Source organism: Mobula hypostoma, chromosome 5 (genome assembly GCF_963921235.1).
Source record: "Mobula hypostoma chromosome 5, sMobHyp1.1, whole genome shotgun sequence".
In the NCBI taxonomy this organism is placed as follows: domain Eukaryota; kingdom Metazoa; phylum Chordata; class Chondrichthyes; order Myliobatiformes; family Myliobatidae; genus Mobula; species Mobula hypostoma.
Window position 1 is genome coordinate 138,085,540 of NC_086101.1, and position 20,493 is coordinate 138,106,032.

A 20,493-nucleotide genomic window follows, 5' to 3' on the forward strand; every position below is an offset into this window, starting at 1 on the left:
ACTGTTCAGCAACAGTCTCCTGTCCCAATTAAGTGGCATAGTGTCCAAATAAATGAAGGGAATCCCAGCTATTTTCTCAATTATTCTTGTTTAACAGTTGTCCCAAATAAATGGCTGCCCTAATTAATCAGTGGCCCAATTAAACAGGATCCACTGTATTGTCAAAAGCAACTAAATGATATTGAATTAACTTTCATCCTAAAAAGTTTTGATCCTTTTTGAGTAATTGCTAAGTTAAGCTCTCAAACACATTCTCAGTTTATTTCACATAAGATGTAAAAAATAAGTTTCACTGGATTCAAACATGGCTCTTAAAAATGGAAGGATTACCTTACATATCATGTATTACAAAGAAAAAGACCATTTAGCCCAATGATTTGTGGCAGTGTTAAGCCACTTTTCTTCTGCTTCATCCAAGCAAATCTGTATATCATCGTTCTTGTATTTAATCAGCAGTAAAGTGAACTGAGACATCATGAAAAATGCCAGTGAAACACCAAGCTTCTTGATTTTAATATTGTCCTATTCCTTTCTCCCTCATTTACTAATTTAGCTGCTCCAGAAAAGGTATCACTTCAGGCACAGCAAGTGCCACAATATTCCCACTTTCTAAATGAAGTGCTCCTGAATTCAGCTTTAGATCCCAATTTGGACATCGCAAGTGTATGCTTCTGCATATCCACCTCAAGGTTCAAAGTAAATTTATTATGTCACCATATACTACCCTGAGATTCATTTTCTTCAGACAATTACAGTAGAACAAAGAAAACACAATAGAATCAATGAAAAAATACACACAAAAACTGACAAGCAACCAATATGTAAAAGACAAACAGTGCAAATACAAAAATAAAACCTAAATCATAAATAAATAAATAAATGTATAAATCATACTGAGAACAAGAGCTGTAGAGTCTTTGAAAAGTGAGCCTATTGGTTGTGTTCAGTGATAAGTTTGGTGTTGAGGTGAGAGAAGTTATTTGAGCTGACTGAAGTTATTCACCCTGATTCAGAAGCCTAATGGTCAAAGGGTAATAACTGTTCCTGAACTTGGTGATATGGGACCTAAAGCTCCTCAGCCTCCTTCCCAATGACAGAAGACAGCATGGCCCGGATGGTGGAGGACCTTGATGATGGTTGCTACTTTCTTGTGGCAGTGTTCCTTGTAGATGTGCTCAATGGTTCCTTTCCAAAACCACCAGAGTTTCACTGTAATTTTAACCCAAATCTTTAAATCATCACTATAGATCTCTACCTGCAATTTATGCAACTCAAAAAACTCAACATACTGAATTCATATTTACAGCGTCTGTGACATGGGAACATAACCAAACTCTACACACACACACACACACACACACACACACACACACATCCACCACCACCACCACCACCACCAAGCCTTGCCCATGTTGAACTATGGCATTTACACAGCAGAATTCTGGACAAAAGCCAAGGAATGAAAACTGCTTTACATTCTGAATTACTAAATCATATGAAAATCTCTACATTTCCCAGCCTTGATATTTGTTTCAGTTAAAATGGAAAATGCAGCAAGTAGAGTACAATACAATAATGGTTCCAGTTTAAAAGTGAGTGGAATTAGGTATTAAAAGTTTAGAACTTGTTTCATAGAAGGTACTTGAGAGTAGATCTAGTGTTGATTTTATATAGAAGATTAAAAGATTTTATTAGGCCAATTTATTAAGGGACATAGGAAAATGGCTAATATTTGGAATCAATCTGACTCAAAGACCAAAATTAGATTCCCTTCAGAACTTGTCCAGGGACTTCCGGTAGCGCTCATGGAGTGAAGTCGCGTTCTTGACTCGCTCCATTACCTCTGAGTTTTTTTTCTCTATGGTCAGCTATACTTTAATTAACCATTAAGGCATCAACTCTTACAATACTTTGAATTAAACTGAATTCTCCGACAACTGGATGGAACTTAGATCTGCTATGTCTAAGAACGGGAAAAACGGCAAGGATGGTAAACCTCTGGTTAAACCGAAAGGTATGGATCTCCCCCCGACTGAATCACCGGTGACTTTGAAAGCTATATTGGAGTTAATTCAGAGGGAAATTTCAACCTCTGTTAGGGAGATGATTCGTACGGAAATTGCAGACTCTGTTAAAGACCTGATTCATACGGAAATCTCAATTAATCTCCAGAAAATTGCCGATTCAATTGATAAGATGCAAACATTTATTGCGGAACATCAGTCGGCTATATCTGATCTTCAAAAATTCGCGCAACAAAGTGAGCTTAAGATGGGGAAAATCGAAGAAACAATTAATGTAATGAAGAAGAAACTTGACTTTCTGACTTTTAAAAACTCTGACTTGGAATCTAGAATGCGACGGCAGAATTTACGAATGATTGGGGTGCGTGAAGCTGTGGAATCTAACAACCCCATGAAGTATTTTTCTCAACTTTTAAAAGATGCATTCCCTACTGTATTTCCTGACCAACCACCGCTACTGGATCGTGTTCACAGAATCCCATCATACTCGTCTAGGTCAGATAGACCTAGGCATGTTATCTTACGTTTTCATTACTTTCAAGACGAGGAGAGACTGTTTCGATTCGCTCGATCTAAAGGTTTCATTGATTTTTCGGATCTTAGGTTCCGATTTGTGGAAGATTTCAGTAAACCAATCCGGGACCAACGGGTTCGCTACAGATCTGTGATGTCGGAATTCTATAAGATGGATTTAAGACCAGCGTTGCTGTACCCTGCACGTCTAAGGATTCGCATGTCAAATGGAGTCCTTCGTTTTTTTGATTCTCCATCGGATGCCCAGAGTTATCTGGATCAACTTTCACCTTCAACATCTTAATTGCTATTTTTTTAATTATCTCCGTTGATCGGAGGCTGTGAATTGGCTGGTTTTAACTTTTTCGTGCCCTATTTGGGCAGAAAAGTTTATTTTTGATTTCTTAATATGGTTGCTAAACTTTCTTTTCAACTGCGTCATTTCTTTCTTTTCCCAGGGGATTCTGGGTGGTTACTTCCTTTTTGTCATCTTACGTATTTCCTGTGTGGCCTTAAATTTTGTAGTTTTTTTAAAATTTTATTCTGTTTTGCTTTTTATAACCACTTTATGTCAATAATCTTATTTTTTCTTGTTGTGTTTATTCATGGGTTTGGGGTTTATTGTGGTTTTTTTTTAATATATATTTTCTGGCTTTTGTTCTGTTGTGTGTGTATTTTAATTGAGTTACCTTTTTTTTACTTTTTTACTGTTTTACAATTAGCTGATCTTTTTCATATTTATACCTTTTTTTTTAGGGAGCGTATACCGGAAGTCATGGGGGTAGTTTTAGTGCTTGCTTCTTTCGGGCGGGTCTGCTTTAGATTTTGCCTTGGGGTCTTGGGGCGGGGGGTGGTGGGAGGGGCTTCACGTTTTAGTTTTTTTCTCTTTGGGCTATATACATTATTGAAGTACTGGTTGCGTCCTTTTTCCCGGTATCTTTCGTATGTTCTGTTTCCTCTCCGGGTTCGTGGGTCGAGCCTATTGTCAATCCTCCTTGTTGTGGGTTGACTTTAGGATCTATGGAGTCTATTATTAATTTTGTCTCCTGGAATACTAACGGTCTTAATCATCCTATTAAAAGGAAAAAAGTTTTTAAAGTGTTCCGGAGACTTAAAGCACAAATTTTATTTTTACAAGAGACCCATGTACGGAGGGGGGACAGACTACGTTTTTTTAAATTCTGGAAGGGGCAACAATTTCATTCGAACTCCAATGCTAAGATTCGAGGCGTCTCTATTTTTATAGATTCCTCAGTTACTTTTATACAACAGGATATTATTTCTGATCCGAATGGTAGATTTTTATTGGTTAGTGGTTTACTATTTAATAAAAAAGTAGTTTTGGTTAATGTTTATGCTCCTAATATGGATTGTCCGGAATTTTATAAATCATTGTTTAATCAGTTTCCGAATTTGAACGAGTTTTCATTGATCTGGGGCGGAGATCTTAATACCTGTTTGTCTCCAGCTTTGGACCGTTCGGCTCCTTTACGGACCTTACCTAATAAATCTGCAAATTTGATTAATTTTTTCCTTTCTGATTCTGGGTCGACGGACATTTGGCGTTTTCTGCATCCTCAGGAAAAAGATTTTTCCTTCTTTTCACATGTTCATCATTCCTATTCAAGAATTGATTATTTTTTTTATTGATTCTCGTCTTATTCCTTCAGTGATTAAATGTGATTATGATTCTATAACCATTTCGGATCATGCTCCACTTAAGCTTTCTATTAAAATTATGGCCAATATACCAAATAATAGACAATGGCGTTTTAATTCGCTGTTGCTTCAGGACTCGGACTTTGTTAACTTTATGAGTGAACAGATTGAGCTTTTTTTTACAATTAACCATACAGAGGATATTTCGGTTAACACTCTTTGGGACACTTTTAAAGCCTATATTCGGGGTCAGATTATTTCGTATTCTGCTGCTTTGAGGAAGAAACAGAAGCAGGAGGAGATGGCAATTGTGGACAAGATTAAAGAAATTGATAAGAAATATGTTATGGCTCCTTCCGAGGAGTTATACAAACAAAGAACTGAACTTCAAATGGAACACAGTTTACTACTCTCGTCCTCGATTGTAAACCAATTAAAGAAAACAAGAAGTGACTTTTATGTTCACAGTGACAAAATTGGCAAGCTGCTGGCTAATCAATTGAAATCTAATTATGTTAAATTTCAAATCAATCAGATTTATAACCAAAATGATCGATTGATACTGGATCATGTGGGGATTAATCAAACCTTTTGTGATTTTTATTCTTCTTTATATCAATCAGAGTCTCCTCGAGATTCTAAATATATGAATGATTTTTTAGATAAGTTAGACTTCCCTCAGATTTCACAGGATATGTCTTCTTTATTAGATACTTCCATTACAATGGATGAGATTAAGAATGTTATTTTTTCTATGAATCTGGGGAAAGCTCCTGGCCCGGATGGGTTTACCGTTGAATTTTATAAATGTTTTGCCTCTTTATTGATCCCTTGGCTCTGTAGGGTTTTTGAGGCTTCTCTGAAACTTGGTAAACTTCCTGAATCTTTTAATAGAGCATCAATTTCTCTAATACTAAAGAAGGATAAAGACCCTGCTCAATGTGCATCTTATAGACCAATATCTTTATTAAATGTTGATTCTAAAGTTTTTTCTAAGTTATTAGCAAATAGACTAGAAAAAGTACTTCCTTCTATTATTTCGGAAGACCAAACGGGTTTTATTAAAGGTCGTTACTCTTTTTATAATATTCGTACATTGTTAAATATCGTTTATACTCCCTCACAAAATGTTCCTGAGTGTGTTATTTCTTTAGATGCCGAGAAAGCGTTTGATAGAGTAGAATGGCCTTATTTATTTAAGGTGCTTGAAATGTTTAATTTTAGCTTGAAATTTATATCCTGGATTAAACTGTTATATCATTCCCCTGTAGCCTCGGTTCGTACTAACTCTTTAAACTCACCTTTTTTCCTCTCTTTCGAGGTACTCGACAAGGCTGTCCTCTTAGTCCCCTATTATTTGATATTGCATTAGAACCTCTTGCAATTGCTATTCGAGAATCTTCAAATATTACTGGGATAACTCGGGGATTAAAGTCCCATAAATTATCACTCTATGCTGATGATTTACTTTTATATATTTCTAATCCTGAGAAATCCATTCCTGCTGTTTTAGAGTTATTAGCACAATTTGGTTTTTTTTCAGGTTATAAATTAAATCTTAGTAAGAGTGAACTTTTTCCGATTAATAAACATCTTCCCTTATATTATAAATTTCCATTTAAATTGATTAATAATTATTTTTCATATCTTGGGATTAAAATTACTTGTAAATACAAAGATTTATTTAAGACTAACTTTTTACCATTAATAGACCATATTACTCAACTTTCATCTAAATGGTTTCCCTTATATTTAACTTTGATTGGTCGTATTAATGCAGTTAAGATGTTTTTTTTGCCAAAATTTTTATATGTGTTTCAGGCATTACCAATTTTCGTTCCAAAATCTTTCTTTGATAAAGTTGACTCTAAAATTTCTTCATTTATTTGGCAGAATAAGAATCCGAGACTGGGTAAAATACATTTACAGAAAGCTAAGAGAGATGGAGGTTTAGCATTACCTAACTTTAGATTCTATTATTGGGCTATTAATATTCGACATATGAAATTTTGGTTACTTGATCAGGACATACTATCTATTCCTAAATGGGTAGCATTGGAACTACAATCTGTTCAGGGTTATACACTTGGCTCTATTTTAGGCTCCTCTCTCCCTTTTGATTCGAAACGCCTTAAGCAGGTCTCTAACCCGATAGTTAAATATGCTTTGCGCATTTGGTTTCAATTCAGAAAATTTTTTGATCTTAATCAATTCGGGTTAGCGATTCCTATTTTAGGTAACATATTTTTTCCTCCCTCTTTTACGGATCGCGCTTTTCAAACTTGGAAGACTAAGGGTATTTTACGGTTTTTGGATTTATTTTTAGATGGTTCCCTTATGTCTTTTGAACAATTATCTAATAAATATAACTTATCAAGAATACATATTTTTAGATATTTACAAGTTAGAAATTTCCTAAGTACTATACTTTCTTCCTTTCCAATGCTTCCTCCTACATATATTTTAGATTCGATAATTAACCTCAATCCATGTCAGAAAGGTGCATCGGCTATGATTTATAATATTATTATGAAACTTAGGAAAGCTCCATTTGATAAGATTAGGGTAGATTGGGAACAGGAATTGGGGCTTACCATTTCTGTGGATGATTGGGGGCAGATTTTACAATTAGTTAATACTTCCTCTATTTGTGCTAAACATTCCCTAATTCAATTTAAAGTGGTTCATAGAGCACATATGTCCAAAGATAAGTTAGCGCGTTTTTACTCGCATATTAATCCTTTCTGTGATAGATGTTCGGGGCAGATAGCCTCTTTAACTCATATGTTTTGGTCTTGCCCTACTTTGGAAACTTTTTGGAGAGATATTTTTAATATTATTTCTAAGGTATTAAATATAGATATATCTCCTCACCCTATTACTGCTATCTTTGGACTACCTAAAATTTCTAGTAATCTTTCCCCTTCAGCCCGTGGAATGATTGTATTTCTTACTTTAATGGCGAAAGGATGTATTTTACAACATTGGAAAGAGCTTAATGCTCCAACTACCTTTTTTTGGTTTTCTCAGACGATTTTATGTTTGAATTTGGAGAAAATTAGAAGTAACCTTTATGATTCTTCATTTAAATTTGAACAGATTTGGGGACCTTTTATTCGATATTTTCATTTAATGTAATATTTACCCTTCTTGTTTTTTTTCACTGTTTTTAATGGAGGTCGGGATTGAGGACGTGATTTTAAGTTTAACTCTGTTTGGTTTCAAGTTAGCCCATTGCTTTGCTTTGCTTTTAGTTAGTTGCACGGTGGGTTTTTTTTGGGGGGTTTTTTTTCTTTTTTTTCCATTGATATATATAAAATTTAGTATACTATTATGTTATCTTGGTTTCTTATGTTTAAATTACATTGTTTGTAGTTTTTTTTTGGTATTGATACCTCTTGGAATTTTATTATACTTTAACATTGTATTAATGTTTATATGGCTTACCTTTTTTGTATACTTATTCAATAAAAAGATTTAAAAAGGAAAGAACTTGTCCATACAGTGAAACCAATTTAGATCTAGACAACGTAAAAGAAATAGCTCACATCCTGAGGAGCTTAGGAGGATTAATGGCGCCTAACGACAACTCCTTCGCTTGCATCTTCGGAAACAGGTGTATTTCAATCGTTAATATCTCCATTTTTCCCTTTCAGTGTTCTTTTGAAGACCATGACTTGGTGTTACATGCTGACTACAGTTTCTTGCAGGAATGGGATCCGCTCTCAGGGTTTCACGGATGGCCGTTATTTGGCATGCTAAGGGTGCAGCCTAAGAGCTCAGCTCGCCTTTGGAGGGCCGAGATGTTGTGGCTCTGGAGACGGGTGGATTGAAGGTCGGTGCCCGTGTAGATCGGTGTGTCGTGGGAGATGAAAGACTAAGGCTGTGTGCCCAGAGACCCGAGATCTTTGGGCACAAAACTCAGAAAAAGCGATGCAACAGACTTTAAACATTGTAAACCAGCAAGTTGTTTGTTATGTCCCCCCTCTCGCTGTGAAATGGAGACATTTCTTTCTCTCTTATTAGGGAGAGAGAGAGCCTGTGGTATGTCGAACACCGAGTGAACAAGCAGTCTTTGGAGTACTGCAAGTCTGTGTCCTTGCTGTTGTTTTGCCCGCACTTGAGTGCTCAGTGGTGGGTGCCAATGCCTTTTTTGCTGGTGGGGGGGGGGGGAGGATCGTTGCTTGCTGCCACTTATGCGCAGGGGGGGAGCTGGGGGGAGGGACTTTGGGGTTCTAACATTTAACTGTCATTCATTCTTTGGGGGCACTCCTCTGTTTTTCATGGATGGTTGTGAAGAAAAAGCATTTCAGGATGTATATTGTATACATTTCTCAGATATTAAATGTACCTTTGAAACATCATCAATGAACAAGCAACAGAAGAAGGATAAACAATGGTGAATTCTTTGTCATAATACTCACCACTAACTTACGACGAGCTGCTTCTTTACCTTCAGTTCCATGGAATTGGGTCTCCTTTCTCCCCCAACCAACAGTGATGAATTTTCCTGAAGCAAGTAAGGAAGTGACAAGTGTACAACACAACAAACAGCTTGCTGCAAGTAAATAACTTTATTCTTCCTTTTGTAAAATATATTTGCAAAGTAATTAAAACTCTCAGTCTATTATCTTCTTTTGGCATCTTTTTCCAGGGAGCATATTTTGTAGAAGGGAGAGTATGGAATGACATTACCAAGTACCACATGTAGTTTTGACAATGTTTAGGTGGTTTTTGACTGTCGAAGAGATATGAAGAAGTGGAACGGGGGAATTCCAGACACAAGTTCACTGAAATATCATGGAAACAGAAAAGAAAATGACCATTCAGATCATCATGTTCATATTGGCAACACTAAGAAGGTACAAGTGTTCTCCAGTTGATTTGACGGAGTATCAGACTTAAAGGATGTGATTCATTTCTTTAAAATTAAGGGCATTTAGAAAACACAAATAGGTAAATTGTTTTTAAGTATTAGGGTCAAGAAGAATTGGGACTGTATGTATAACACAGAGAAATCTATGAGGTTAGGGAGGAAGAGCTAAGGAATCGGTATGAGGATGGTCCACTAAGTAGTGATACATGGGCTGCTGATTGTTATTGTCCTAATAACATTTGTCCACTCAGAGTATATAACAGGGAGATTAGGAACTGAATATAGAGAAAATTTTATAATGTAATACCATCGTGTGTGCATGCAACTCCAAATTAATGATGTGAGAATATTTTATAATTTAGAGTAGGTTTCTCATAGAAAATAATTATATTCTGGACAAGTTGATTGAAACCATCTTCTAAACAAAGTAGTTTTATATTATTCTGAAAGAACTATGCTATGGTTCACTCTTTATTAAAGGTTAGAAGAGTATTCACAAATAGCTGACAGTCTATACAAGGACAGTGAAAAGTGTTATTCAAATTTATTTTTAAAAATCACTGACCTTCACCAAACTCATCCTGGTGAATTTTGACTTCAGTGACTGGCTCAAAATCCTTAGTCATCATTATAATTGTCTCTTGTCCTGCAAAGCAATATTTTACGTCATTCAGTATGCCTTTTAGTAAAAGAAGATAGCAGAATAGTTAAAATGCTGATCCAGTTTCACAAAAAACAGAAAATACTGGCAGTTTTCAAAAGGTCTGAGCAACCCTAGAAAACTGCTGAAATTTCAGATTGATAACCTAAATTTTAATCAGCATGTTGCTCTCAAATGCAAATTGGTTTGTTGTTTCATAGCAAAAATATACAATCAATTACATTTAAGGTTAAATTTTAGCTTTGACCAAATTCTGCCAAATGCTCTTGGAATGTCTGCTACCATTGAATTCATGGTGGAACACATTATAACTGCCATCACAATACATATAGTGGTACTTCAACTGAAAAGCACTGCTAATTATGTTAAAAGCATTTCCTCCACAATCTCAATCAGCAGAGGAGCACCACAGGGGTGTGTACTTCGCCCCCTGTTCTACCTGCTTTACACCTATGACTGCATGGGTAAGTACAGCTCCAACACCATATACAAGTTTGCTGATGACACCACTGTTGTGGGCAGCATCAACGATGGATGATGAATCAGCATACCGGAGGGAGATTGGAAATTTGGCTGAACGCCATAATAACAACCACCTCTCACTCAATGTCAATACAACCAATGACTGAGTTTACACTTCAGAAGAGGGAAACCAGAGGTCCATGACCCAGTAATCATCAGAGGATCAGAGGTGGAGAGGGTCAGAAACTTCACATTCCTGGGTGTCACTATCCCAGAAGACATGCTCTTTTCTTGCTGCTGCCATCAGGTAGAAGGTACAAGAGCCTCAGCTTCAAGATCACTTACTACCTGTCAACCATCCGGCCCTTGAACAAAATGAGATAACTACACTTATTTACGGACTCGTTTATCTTGTTTTTTCATGCTTGTTATTTACTGCTATTTATTTATATCTGCATTTGCACAGTCCGTTGTCCATTGACTCTGTTTACAGTTACTGTTCTATGACTTTGCTAAGTATGCCTGCAGAAAAAGAATCTCAGGGTTGAATGTAGTGCCAAGTATGTACTCTTATAATAATTATTACTTTGAACTTTTGAACTTAAAAGTATTGATAATTATAGTGCCAAATGATGCTTTGTTTTGCTGAGTTAGTATAAAAGCTGAATACCATAGAATCTGTAATAAATAAAAATCACTATCCAGAGGGTAGTGAATCTGTGGAATTCATTGCCACATCCTGTGGAGACCAAGTCACTGAGTATATTTAAGTGGAGATTGACACGTTCTTCATTAGTAAGGATGTCAAAGGTTATGGAGAGAAGGAAGTAGAATGGGGTTGAGAGGGATAATAAATCAACCATGATGTGGAGCAGACTCGATCAGCCGAATGGTCTAATTCTGCGCCCATGTCTTATGGTCTAAAATGCTAGAATTTCTAGCAGGTCAGTGTTACCCAAGAGAGAAACAAACTTAATGTTTCATTTGCATTGTATTTTCTGTTAGTTTAAAAAAACATTAGCATCTATATATCAAATAAGATTCATCCTCATAATTCTCTCCCTCCTGTGCTCTCCACGCAGGAGTAAGATTCCAATCCCTGTTCCTTTGGCGCCCTCATTGTTGTAGTGCATACAGCTAAATGTGGTAGTAACATACTGATTAAAAGTTCAGACAGTCATTTAACTTAAACTATTTCTCTTTCCACAGAGGGTGGGAGGCATGTAACCAAGACCAGTTGTATCTTCAGTCAATGTGCTCACTCTCACTTTTCAGATGAAAGATCATGGGACTGATAACATCCCTGAAATGGTGTTAATCCTGGCCCTAAGTAGGATAAAGTCAATGATTGTAGCTAGTGCATCTGCAGCTTTGCTATGTGTAATCCAAACACTGGGAATGAGCACAAGGTTGGTGGCACTAGTTCAGATTCAGATTCCTATATCAGATGTATATCAAAACAAGCATCATTTGTGTTAACACCAACACAAGCTGAGCACGTGCTGGGGGCAGCGCACGAGTGTCGCCTCACATTCTGGCGCACACACAGCATACCCAGAATGTTCCTGCATTTCTAAATGACAATAATTGAGGACTGAGTGTCCTCATAATCTAATGTTCAGCAGAACAGTTCAGAATCATTCCTTACTGAGTGTCAGTGGTGGACAAAATATTGGAGAGGATATTTGGACAGGCTTTATGAACATTTGGAGAAGTCTATATAGAGATAGTCTGTATGGCTTGTGAGTCGCAGCTAAGAGCCTGAATGATGTTTTCAAGAAGTGATAAAACAAATTGATGAAGGTAGACACATGGCGAATCTGGATTTTAGTGAGGTATCAGACAAGGATCTCCATTGCATGCTCATTCATAAAGTCAGGAAGCATGGGATCCAGGAAACTTGGCTGCGTGCTCACAGAAGGCAGTGGGTGGTAGCAGATGGAGCACATTCTACCTGGAGGCCCATAACTAGGTGTGTTCCGCATGGATCTGCTCTTGGGGCCCTGCTCTTTGCAATTTTTATAAGTGACTTAGATGAGGAAGTGACAGGGTGGATTAGTAAATTTGTAAATGACATGAAGGTTGGTAGTGTTGTGGATAGAGTAGAAGTTTGTCCCAGGTTGATAGGATGCAGAACTGGGCTGAGAAGTGGCATATCTAGTTCAATCTGGAAAAATGTTAAGTGAAAAACTTCAGACAATCGAACTTGTTGGCAGAATACAAAGTTAATGGTAGGACTCTCAAAAGTGTAGAAGAACTGGAATCTTGGGGTACGAGTCCATAGATTCCTCATAATTTACACACAAATTGATAGGGTTGTTAAGAAGGCGTGTGATGCGTTGGCCTTTATTAGTCGGGGGATTCAGTTCAAGAGCAGTGAGGTATTGTTGCAGCTCTATAAAATTCTGGTTAGATCACACTTGGAATATTGTGTTCGGTTGTGGTTGCCTCGTTATAGGAAGGACGTGGAGGCTTTCAAGTGAGTGCAAAGAATGCTGCCTGGATTATAGAGTATGTCATATGAGGATAGGATGAGTGATCTAAGGCTTTACACTTTGGAAAAGAGAATAAGAAGAGACTTGATAGAGGTGCATAAGATGATAAGAGGTATAAACAGTGAACAGCTAGCACCTTTTAACCAGGGCGACAATGCCTAATGTCTTTAAGGTAACGGGATGAAAATATAGGGGGGAGGATGTGACAGGTCTTTTTTTTAAACCACAAAGAGTAGTAAGAGGTTGGAATGCACTACCAGGTATGGTGGTAGAGGAAGATATATTAGCGATATTTTTAATGACTCTAAGATATGCACATGTTGAAAAAAAATGGAGGATGATGTGGAGGAAAGGGTTAGATCAGTGGTTCCCAAAGTGGAAGAGATCATTGGCTGGGGGCAGTGGGAGTTTTGGGGGTGGGGGAAGGGAGGAAATGAAGATAAAGAGGGCAGTGGGGGTCACTCGGTTGCAAAGGAAGCAGCTGAGGGCTTACATGCTTAATTACTTATTCAAAGCATTTGATCTTCAGTGCCACGTAATTGATTACAATGATCATGTAATCACCTCATCTCTTGCTAACCCACCTTCCTTTTAGATTTTGCTCGAAGTGCATTATAATTGTTGAAAAGCAATATGGAACTTCTGTATTTGGCGTATCATGAGAAATCTGGATTGAAGAAATTACATTATTTCCAGGCCCTGCCCTCGCATTATTGACATTCGCAGTGGTACAATGTCAGGTAATACAATTCCCATACTCTAATCACGTAGTGATGTAACTCCTGTGAATTAGAATAGGGCATTAAATGTGGTAAAGTTCAGAGGCTGCCCTTGCAAATGGTCTTGACTGCATTTCTCTACTGCACAGCTCAATCAAAATATCACTGTCCCACTTTATGCCCCTTCAGGCAGACAATCAGGTTTTGCCTGAGCAATGCTGACATCATAACTTTCCCTTTTATTGACTACAGCACTTGAGGTTGAACTTAAATAACAGGTTATTGACTGTGGCCGTTAATAGACAATCAAATTGGCAGAAGCAGACCAAATGAAAAAATGTAGACAGTATCAAGTTTTGATGAAGGGTTTCGGCCCAAATCGTCGACTGTTTACTCTTTTCCATATATGCTGACTGGCCTGCTGAGTTTCTCCAGCATTTTGTGTCTGTAGTTTTGATTTCCAGCATCTGTAGATTTTCTCTTGTTTGTGTAGACAGTATAGTGTGGAGTATCTGACTTTCAATCTTTTTTATTGATTTAAAAGAATAAGGGTAAATACAAATCAGAGAGGTTATCTCAAATACATATTTCAATAATAATACAAAGGAGTATACGCTGTCAAAATCATGTATAGTATTAAGCTAATTTAAAAAGAAGAGGACCACCTCGCCTCTTAACAGTTCATGGAAAAAAAAATTCAAAGTTTTCTATTATTGAGAGAGGTAAAAAAAAACCCACTAAGCTAACCTAAAACAAAAAAAAGAGGACTGGGCAGTCCATTTTGAGGATACAGTTTAAAAAAAAGGGAAAATCTTTCTGATCAAATCTCAAAATTCGTGGAGAAAAGAAGAATAATTAACTATAAAAGTAATAAGAATTAGATATGAAAATATTGAATAAAAGGTCGCCCAGTTTGCTCAAATTTAAAAGATGTATCAAACATCCGACTTCCTATTTTCTCCAAACTTAAACAAGACATAGTGGAGGAGAGCCAAAAAAAATACAGCAGGTGGGTTGGGATCCTTCCAGTATAATAGCTCTCCTAGCCAATAAAGTTGAGAAAGCTATCATGCGTTGAGCGGAAGCAGGAACGTTTCCTGCTTCCATTGGAATAACCCTAAAGATTGCCGTAAGTGAATTAGGCTGTAGGTCTAGACCTATGACTTTTGATAACGTTCTAAAAACATCTCTCCAAAAGTTATTTAACTTTATGCAGGACCAAAACATGTGAGTTAAAGTGGCCACCTCAGTGTTGCATCTATCACAAGTCGGATTTATATTAGAAAAAATATGTGCTAGTTTATCTTTTGACATATGCACCCTGTGCACTACCTTGAAGTGAATCAAGGGGTGATGGGCATAAATAGATGAATTATTAACTGAATGACAAATTTTATTCCATTGATTATCTGAAAATGGTTCTTGAAGTTCCAATTCCCAAGCATGTTTAACCTTATTATTAGACATCATTCGTAAATTCAATAGCCGTTTATATACGATGGCTATCAATCCTTTTTGGAATGGTTTAAGCTGAAAGATAACATCTATTATATTCAGTAAATGAGCAAACGGGTAATTCGGTAACAAATCACGTAAAAAAATTCCTAACTTGTAAATATCTTAAAAAATTGTGCATTAGATAAATCATATTTGTCCATTGCTGAGAAAAAGACATTAAACAATCCACTAAAAACAAATCTAGAGAAGTTATTATTCCCTTAGTTTTCCATGTTAAAAAGGCCTCGTCTAAAATTGATGGTTTAAAAAAATAATTAAAATGGATACTACTAGAAAGAACAAAGTTATTTAAGTCAAAAGATCTGCGAAACTGAAACTAAATTTTTAATGTATGTCTAACATGGGACTAAGATCTTTTCTACCAATCTTAGAAAACAAAAAGAGAAGAGGAGCTCCCAGCAAAGAAGCTCAGGAGAACCCCTTTACCGAGTTCTCCTCCAAGTCCACCCATGAAGGACAGCCCTGGTTATCTATACAGTGAATCCAAGAAGTAATATAACCAATATTGCTTGCCCAGTAATAGGGTCTAAAGTTTGGTAAGGCCAAGTCACCAGCTTTTTTAAATTTTTGCAATAAAGGTTTTCTCACTCTGGAGCTTTTATTATTTCAGATATATGATAAGATCATAGAATTTATTCTATCAAAAACGTTTTTGGGACAAAGAATGGAACAGCTTGAAACGTGTATAAGAATTTCGATAAAATTGTCATTTTTATCGCATTTATTCGACTAATTAATGACAACGTCATAGGCGACCATTTGGAAAGCATTTGTTGTGTATATTCAATTAAAGGAAGAAAATTATATATATATATAGATAGATATAGATATATAAATCTTTAAAATTTTTAGTAATTTTAATACCAAGATAGGTAAGATAATTTTTAGCAATATTAAAAGGTATTAGATCATATTGATCCAAATAGTTATTAATAGGAAATAATTCACTTTTATGTAAAGTTAACTTACATGCAGAGAAAGTACTAAATTCAGTAAATATGGATAACATAGAAGGGATAGATTTCCTAGGGCCTGAAATGTAAACTAATATATCATCTGCATACAACGAAACCTTTTGTACTTTATCCCCTCTCTTAATACCCTAAACAGAGTTGGAATCCCTAAGAGCAATTGCAAGCGGTTCTAAAGCCAAATAAAAATAATAAACTTAAGAAGACAACCCTGACGGGTTCCTCTATACAACCTAAAATAAGGAGATTTTTGGTTGTTAGTTATAACCGCAGCCATTGGGGCTTGATAGATCAAATAGATCCAGGAGATAAATTCCGGACCAAAATTAAATCTCTCCAAAACCTGAAATAAATAGCGCCATTCCACCCTATCAAAGGCTTTCTCTGCATCGAGAGAGACAATACATTCAGATTGTTTAACTGAGGGAGAATAAACAATATTTAACAATCTTCGAATATTAAAATGTGAGTACCTTTTAATAAATCCAGTTTGATCATTTGAAATAACAGTAGGTAAAATATTCTCAAGCCTATTAGCCAGAATCTTAGAGAGAATTTTAAAGTCCACATTCAATAAAGAAATTGGTCTATAGGAGGCACATTCAGATAGATATTTCCCTTTTTTACGGATCAATAAGATTGATGCCTCATAAAAAGTTTTTAGGAGGTTCCCAGAGGATATAGAATCAGTGAAAGTTTGACATAGATGTGATGTAAGCATTTCAGTAAAAGTCTTATAAAATTCCACTGTATATCCATATGGTCCCGGAGCTTTCCCTAGTTGCATAGAGGATATAGCCCTAACTATATCCTCTTGTTTAATAGGTGCATCTAATGTGTTAATATCGTGAATAGAAATTTTAGGTATATTTAATTTTTGCAAATATCTATTCATAAAGATAGTATTATCAGAAAATTCAGATTTATAAAGATTAGAATAGAAATCCACAAATATCTTATTAATTTCATGAGGGTCTAATGTTTCAGTTCTATCTGGTCTACATATTTTCAAAATCTGTCTTCTGACCATATTTGCCTTCAGCTGACCAGCCAGCAATTTACCTGATTTATCACCATGTATATAAAATTGACTTCTGGATTTTAAAAGTTGCTGCTCAATGGGGAAGGTCAAAAGCAGATCATGCTGTGTTTGGAGTTCAACCCTTTCCTTATGTAGATCTTCACTAGGTCTTACTGAATACGCTTTATCTATCTCTTTAATTTTATTAGTAATCACTAAAAGTTCCGCTTTGGTTTTTCTTCTTAAACTTGCTGAATATGGTTTTTCTTCTTAAACTTGCTGAATATGAAATTATCTGTCCCTAAGACTTCATCGTATCCCATATAACCAAATTTGACATACCTTCTGTTGTATTAAGTTCAAAAAATAAAGAAATTTGCCCCTTGATAAAACTAACAAAAGTTGGGTCTTGTAACAATATGGGATTCAGTCTCCACTGTGACATTTTCAAAATATTATCAGAAAGCCTCAAAGTTAATTTCATGGGTGCGTGGTCCGACAATGCAATGACGTCATACGCACAGTCGGCAACGGAATACAACAATCATGTATCTAGAAAAAAATAATCAATTCTTGAATATTTATGATGTACATGTGAAAAAAAAAAGAAAAATCTTTCTCATTAGGCTTCCTATATCTCCAAATATCGACCAAGCCATATTCTAATAGAAAAGAATTAACACAAGTCGCCGCTTTATTAGGAAGCAATGGATTGGTTGATGACCTGTCAATCGACGGGTTGAGACAACAGTTGAAGTCACCACCCATAACCAACTTACATTCATGTAGATTTGAGAGCGCGGAAAATAAGTTTCTTAAAAAATTCAGGACTGTTTGAATTGGGTGCGTAAACACACACCAAATCCACCTTTTGACCACATAGCAAACCAGTGACGATTAAATATCTTCCAATCAAATCAGTATTAAAATGTACAAAAGGGATTTTAAAGAGTTAAAAAGATACTCCTCTAGATTTATTTATTGATAAAGAATGATATAAAGGTCCCTTCCAGAATTTAAAAAAGCGACTTTCATCCTGTCTCTATACGAGTTTCTTGCGTGAAAATAACATCCGCATGAAGTGTTTTTAATTTCTTAAAAATCTTTTTGCGCTTAATAGGATGATTCATGCCATTCAAATTCCAAGAAATTATATTAATTTTATTAACATCCATGTTTAAGATTTAATTAAAAATTTTATAAAGAAAGCTATTGCGCAAGCGCAAACTAGATCCAAAAGAAAAAAAAGCACTGACTTGACCAGAAGTGACGACATGATTGATACAAGATGTAACCTCTCAGAACTGCCCAGACGAGAAAAAAACTACTCTAATAGCCCCACCCCTCTCCCCAAAGCCCGATAAGCGATCCAATAGTAAGATCGCATGCTGACTTATGACCCTAACCCCAATCTCCATTTTGCAGCTATATTAACAAAGTTATATGTTTACTCCACCGATTGTAGACATAATAAAAGAAATGAACAAATTTCAAATATTGTAATGTTATGTCTAACAATAGTTAAAAAGTAGTTGGCGATGGCTGTCTTAAATTCATCCAAAGTATATTAATCAGGTATTCAGAAAAGGATAAATCCAAGCAAATAATATATTACAACTGAAGTTTTTAAAAAAAACTTACAAATCACAAAAAAATCTCAAACCCAGAGCTATATTAAGGCAAACAAGAAAAAAAATTAAATCAACCTGGTCCTGTGCGGACATCCATCAAATATGAAACAGACTTTCTTCAAAGCAACTATAGATATATACTAACTGTTAACAAATAATAAAATAAAATAAAATCAGCCAAATCCTGTACGGACATCCATAAAACGTAGAACAGACTTTCCTCAAGGCATCTATGAACATCTCCCAGCTCAGAATTGTCTATTTAAGTTGCATTCAACATAGACTTAAGCCCCTTGATAAATTCCCAACCTTCTTCTGGAGAGTTAATCTTTTGTGGCTGAGAGTCAGGCGGAAAAATTATCAAATGTGCCAGATAACGAAGCAACGGACGACATTTCATTTTATATAATTCAGCCATCAGTCCCCGGTATTTCCGTCTTTTGGCAAAGATTTCCGGGGCAAAATCCTCCACTATACGAATTTCTGTTGAATTGTAGATTAGCTTACCCCTTTTTCTTGCCTCTCGGAGTATAGCTTCTTTGGTTGTAAAATAATGCAGGGTTAGTACCAGTGGTCGTGGACGTAGCTCGGGTGAGGGCTTAGATCGTGGGATTCGAAAAGCTGTATCGAGTACAGGGTTCGCTTCAAGAATCTCATTAAAAAGTGAATACAGCATATCCGAAAAGAACTTTAACAGGTCACCGGTTTCAGTATTTTCAGGCAAGCCCAATATACACAAGTTCCTCCTGCGCATTCTGCTATCTAAATCAATCGTTTTTTTCCTTCGTTCTTGATAATTCCAAAGTAACTTCATTAAGTTTCTTTTCCACAGATGACATCTTCAATTCCTGCTCGTTAATAGTTTGCCTGAATGACTTCTGTTCCCTCTCAATTTGATGAGCAGTCTGTTCAAGCGTCTGAAATTGAAAATCCAAATTCTTCAAAGATTCTTGAACAGTAAAGATGGATTTTTCAAGCTTTCCATCAGCATCCATCAGTTTATCAATCTTAGTATTAAGCAATCCAAATTCAAGTTTCCTATCTTGTATTGAAGAGAATATTCTTTCTAAAGTAGAAAGTTCCTCCGATTTCCTTGTTTGTTCCCATTGTTCCGTTTCGGGAAGGATCTTGCCGTCTCTCAATTCAATACCGGATCAACTTCCTGCCATCGTAGTTAAATCATAAATCCTTCAACAAAAATAGTGAATCTTCAACTTAAAAAGGATCTGTCAGTGGAATGTAAGATATAAAAAGTAGAGTCACGGTGAAAAACACATCTCACTCCATTCGCTGCAAAATGGAGTCTCTGGAGTATCTGAAATATGGAATTATATCAGCACCAAGCAACCAATATGTCTGTTGTGTGAAATTTTTCCCCGCAAATGAGGCAATAAAACCATACAAGCTCCTTGAACATTTGAGGAGAATACACTCTGATAAGACAAATAAGAATTAGGCTTACTTTCAGTCACTTCATGAAAACTTTCAGAAACAGAAAACACTTCAAAGCATATTTGTCAGCATTTCACAAAACAGTGATAATTTGCATGCTTCATTGCTCATTGCCAAATCTGGAAAGCCCCATACAATTGGAGAAGGACTGATTCTGCCAGTGGCAAGGGAAGTTCTAAGTACAGTTTTGCACAACTCACTACACCAAATAATTAAAGTGATTTCACTCAGCTACAACTCTGTTCAAAGACAAATCAATGAAATATCTTGAGAATGTGGAAGACACACTGTGCAACATACTTAGGACAACAGAACTTGCTCTAAAGTTGGATAAGTCAACTTTGCCAGTCAACAAATCTTTGCTTCTTGGTTATATTCATTTCATAAAAGATAAAAGCACAGTTGAAGAGTTGATATTTGCAGGGAGACTAGAAAAAGGTACAGAGGGGAAGTCAATATTTCAGGATGTTGAGCGATTTTCAAAAAGAAGG

The 20,493-nt window shown here is 36.1% G+C and overlaps 1 protein-coding gene and 1 long non-coding RNA gene across 3 annotated transcripts in view; one reads left to right on the forward strand and one right to left on the reverse strand.

The window, feature by feature from the left end:
- Positions 1-20,493, reverse strand: part of elp1 (elongator acetyltransferase complex subunit 1) — a 97,944-nt gene that overhangs the window by 65,894 nt on the left and 11,557 nt on the right. For both annotated transcript variants that reach the window (XM_063049015.1, XM_063049014.1), the window contains exons 5-6: positions 9,638-9,718; positions 8,621-8,706 (exon numbers count right to left, since the gene is read on the reverse strand). In XM_063049015.1, the coding sequence (XP_062905085.1) occupies positions 8,621-8,706; positions 9,638-9,718 (167 nt within the window). The remainder of the gene's footprint in view (positions 1-8,620; positions 8,707-9,637; positions 9,719-20,493) is intronic.
- Positions 8,745-15,415, forward strand: LOC134347026 (uncharacterized). The gene is made up of 3 exons (XR_010018063.1): positions 8,745-9,058; positions 13,286-13,430; positions 15,299-15,415. It is a non-coding gene; the product is annotated as an uncharacterized LOC134347026 (long non-coding RNA).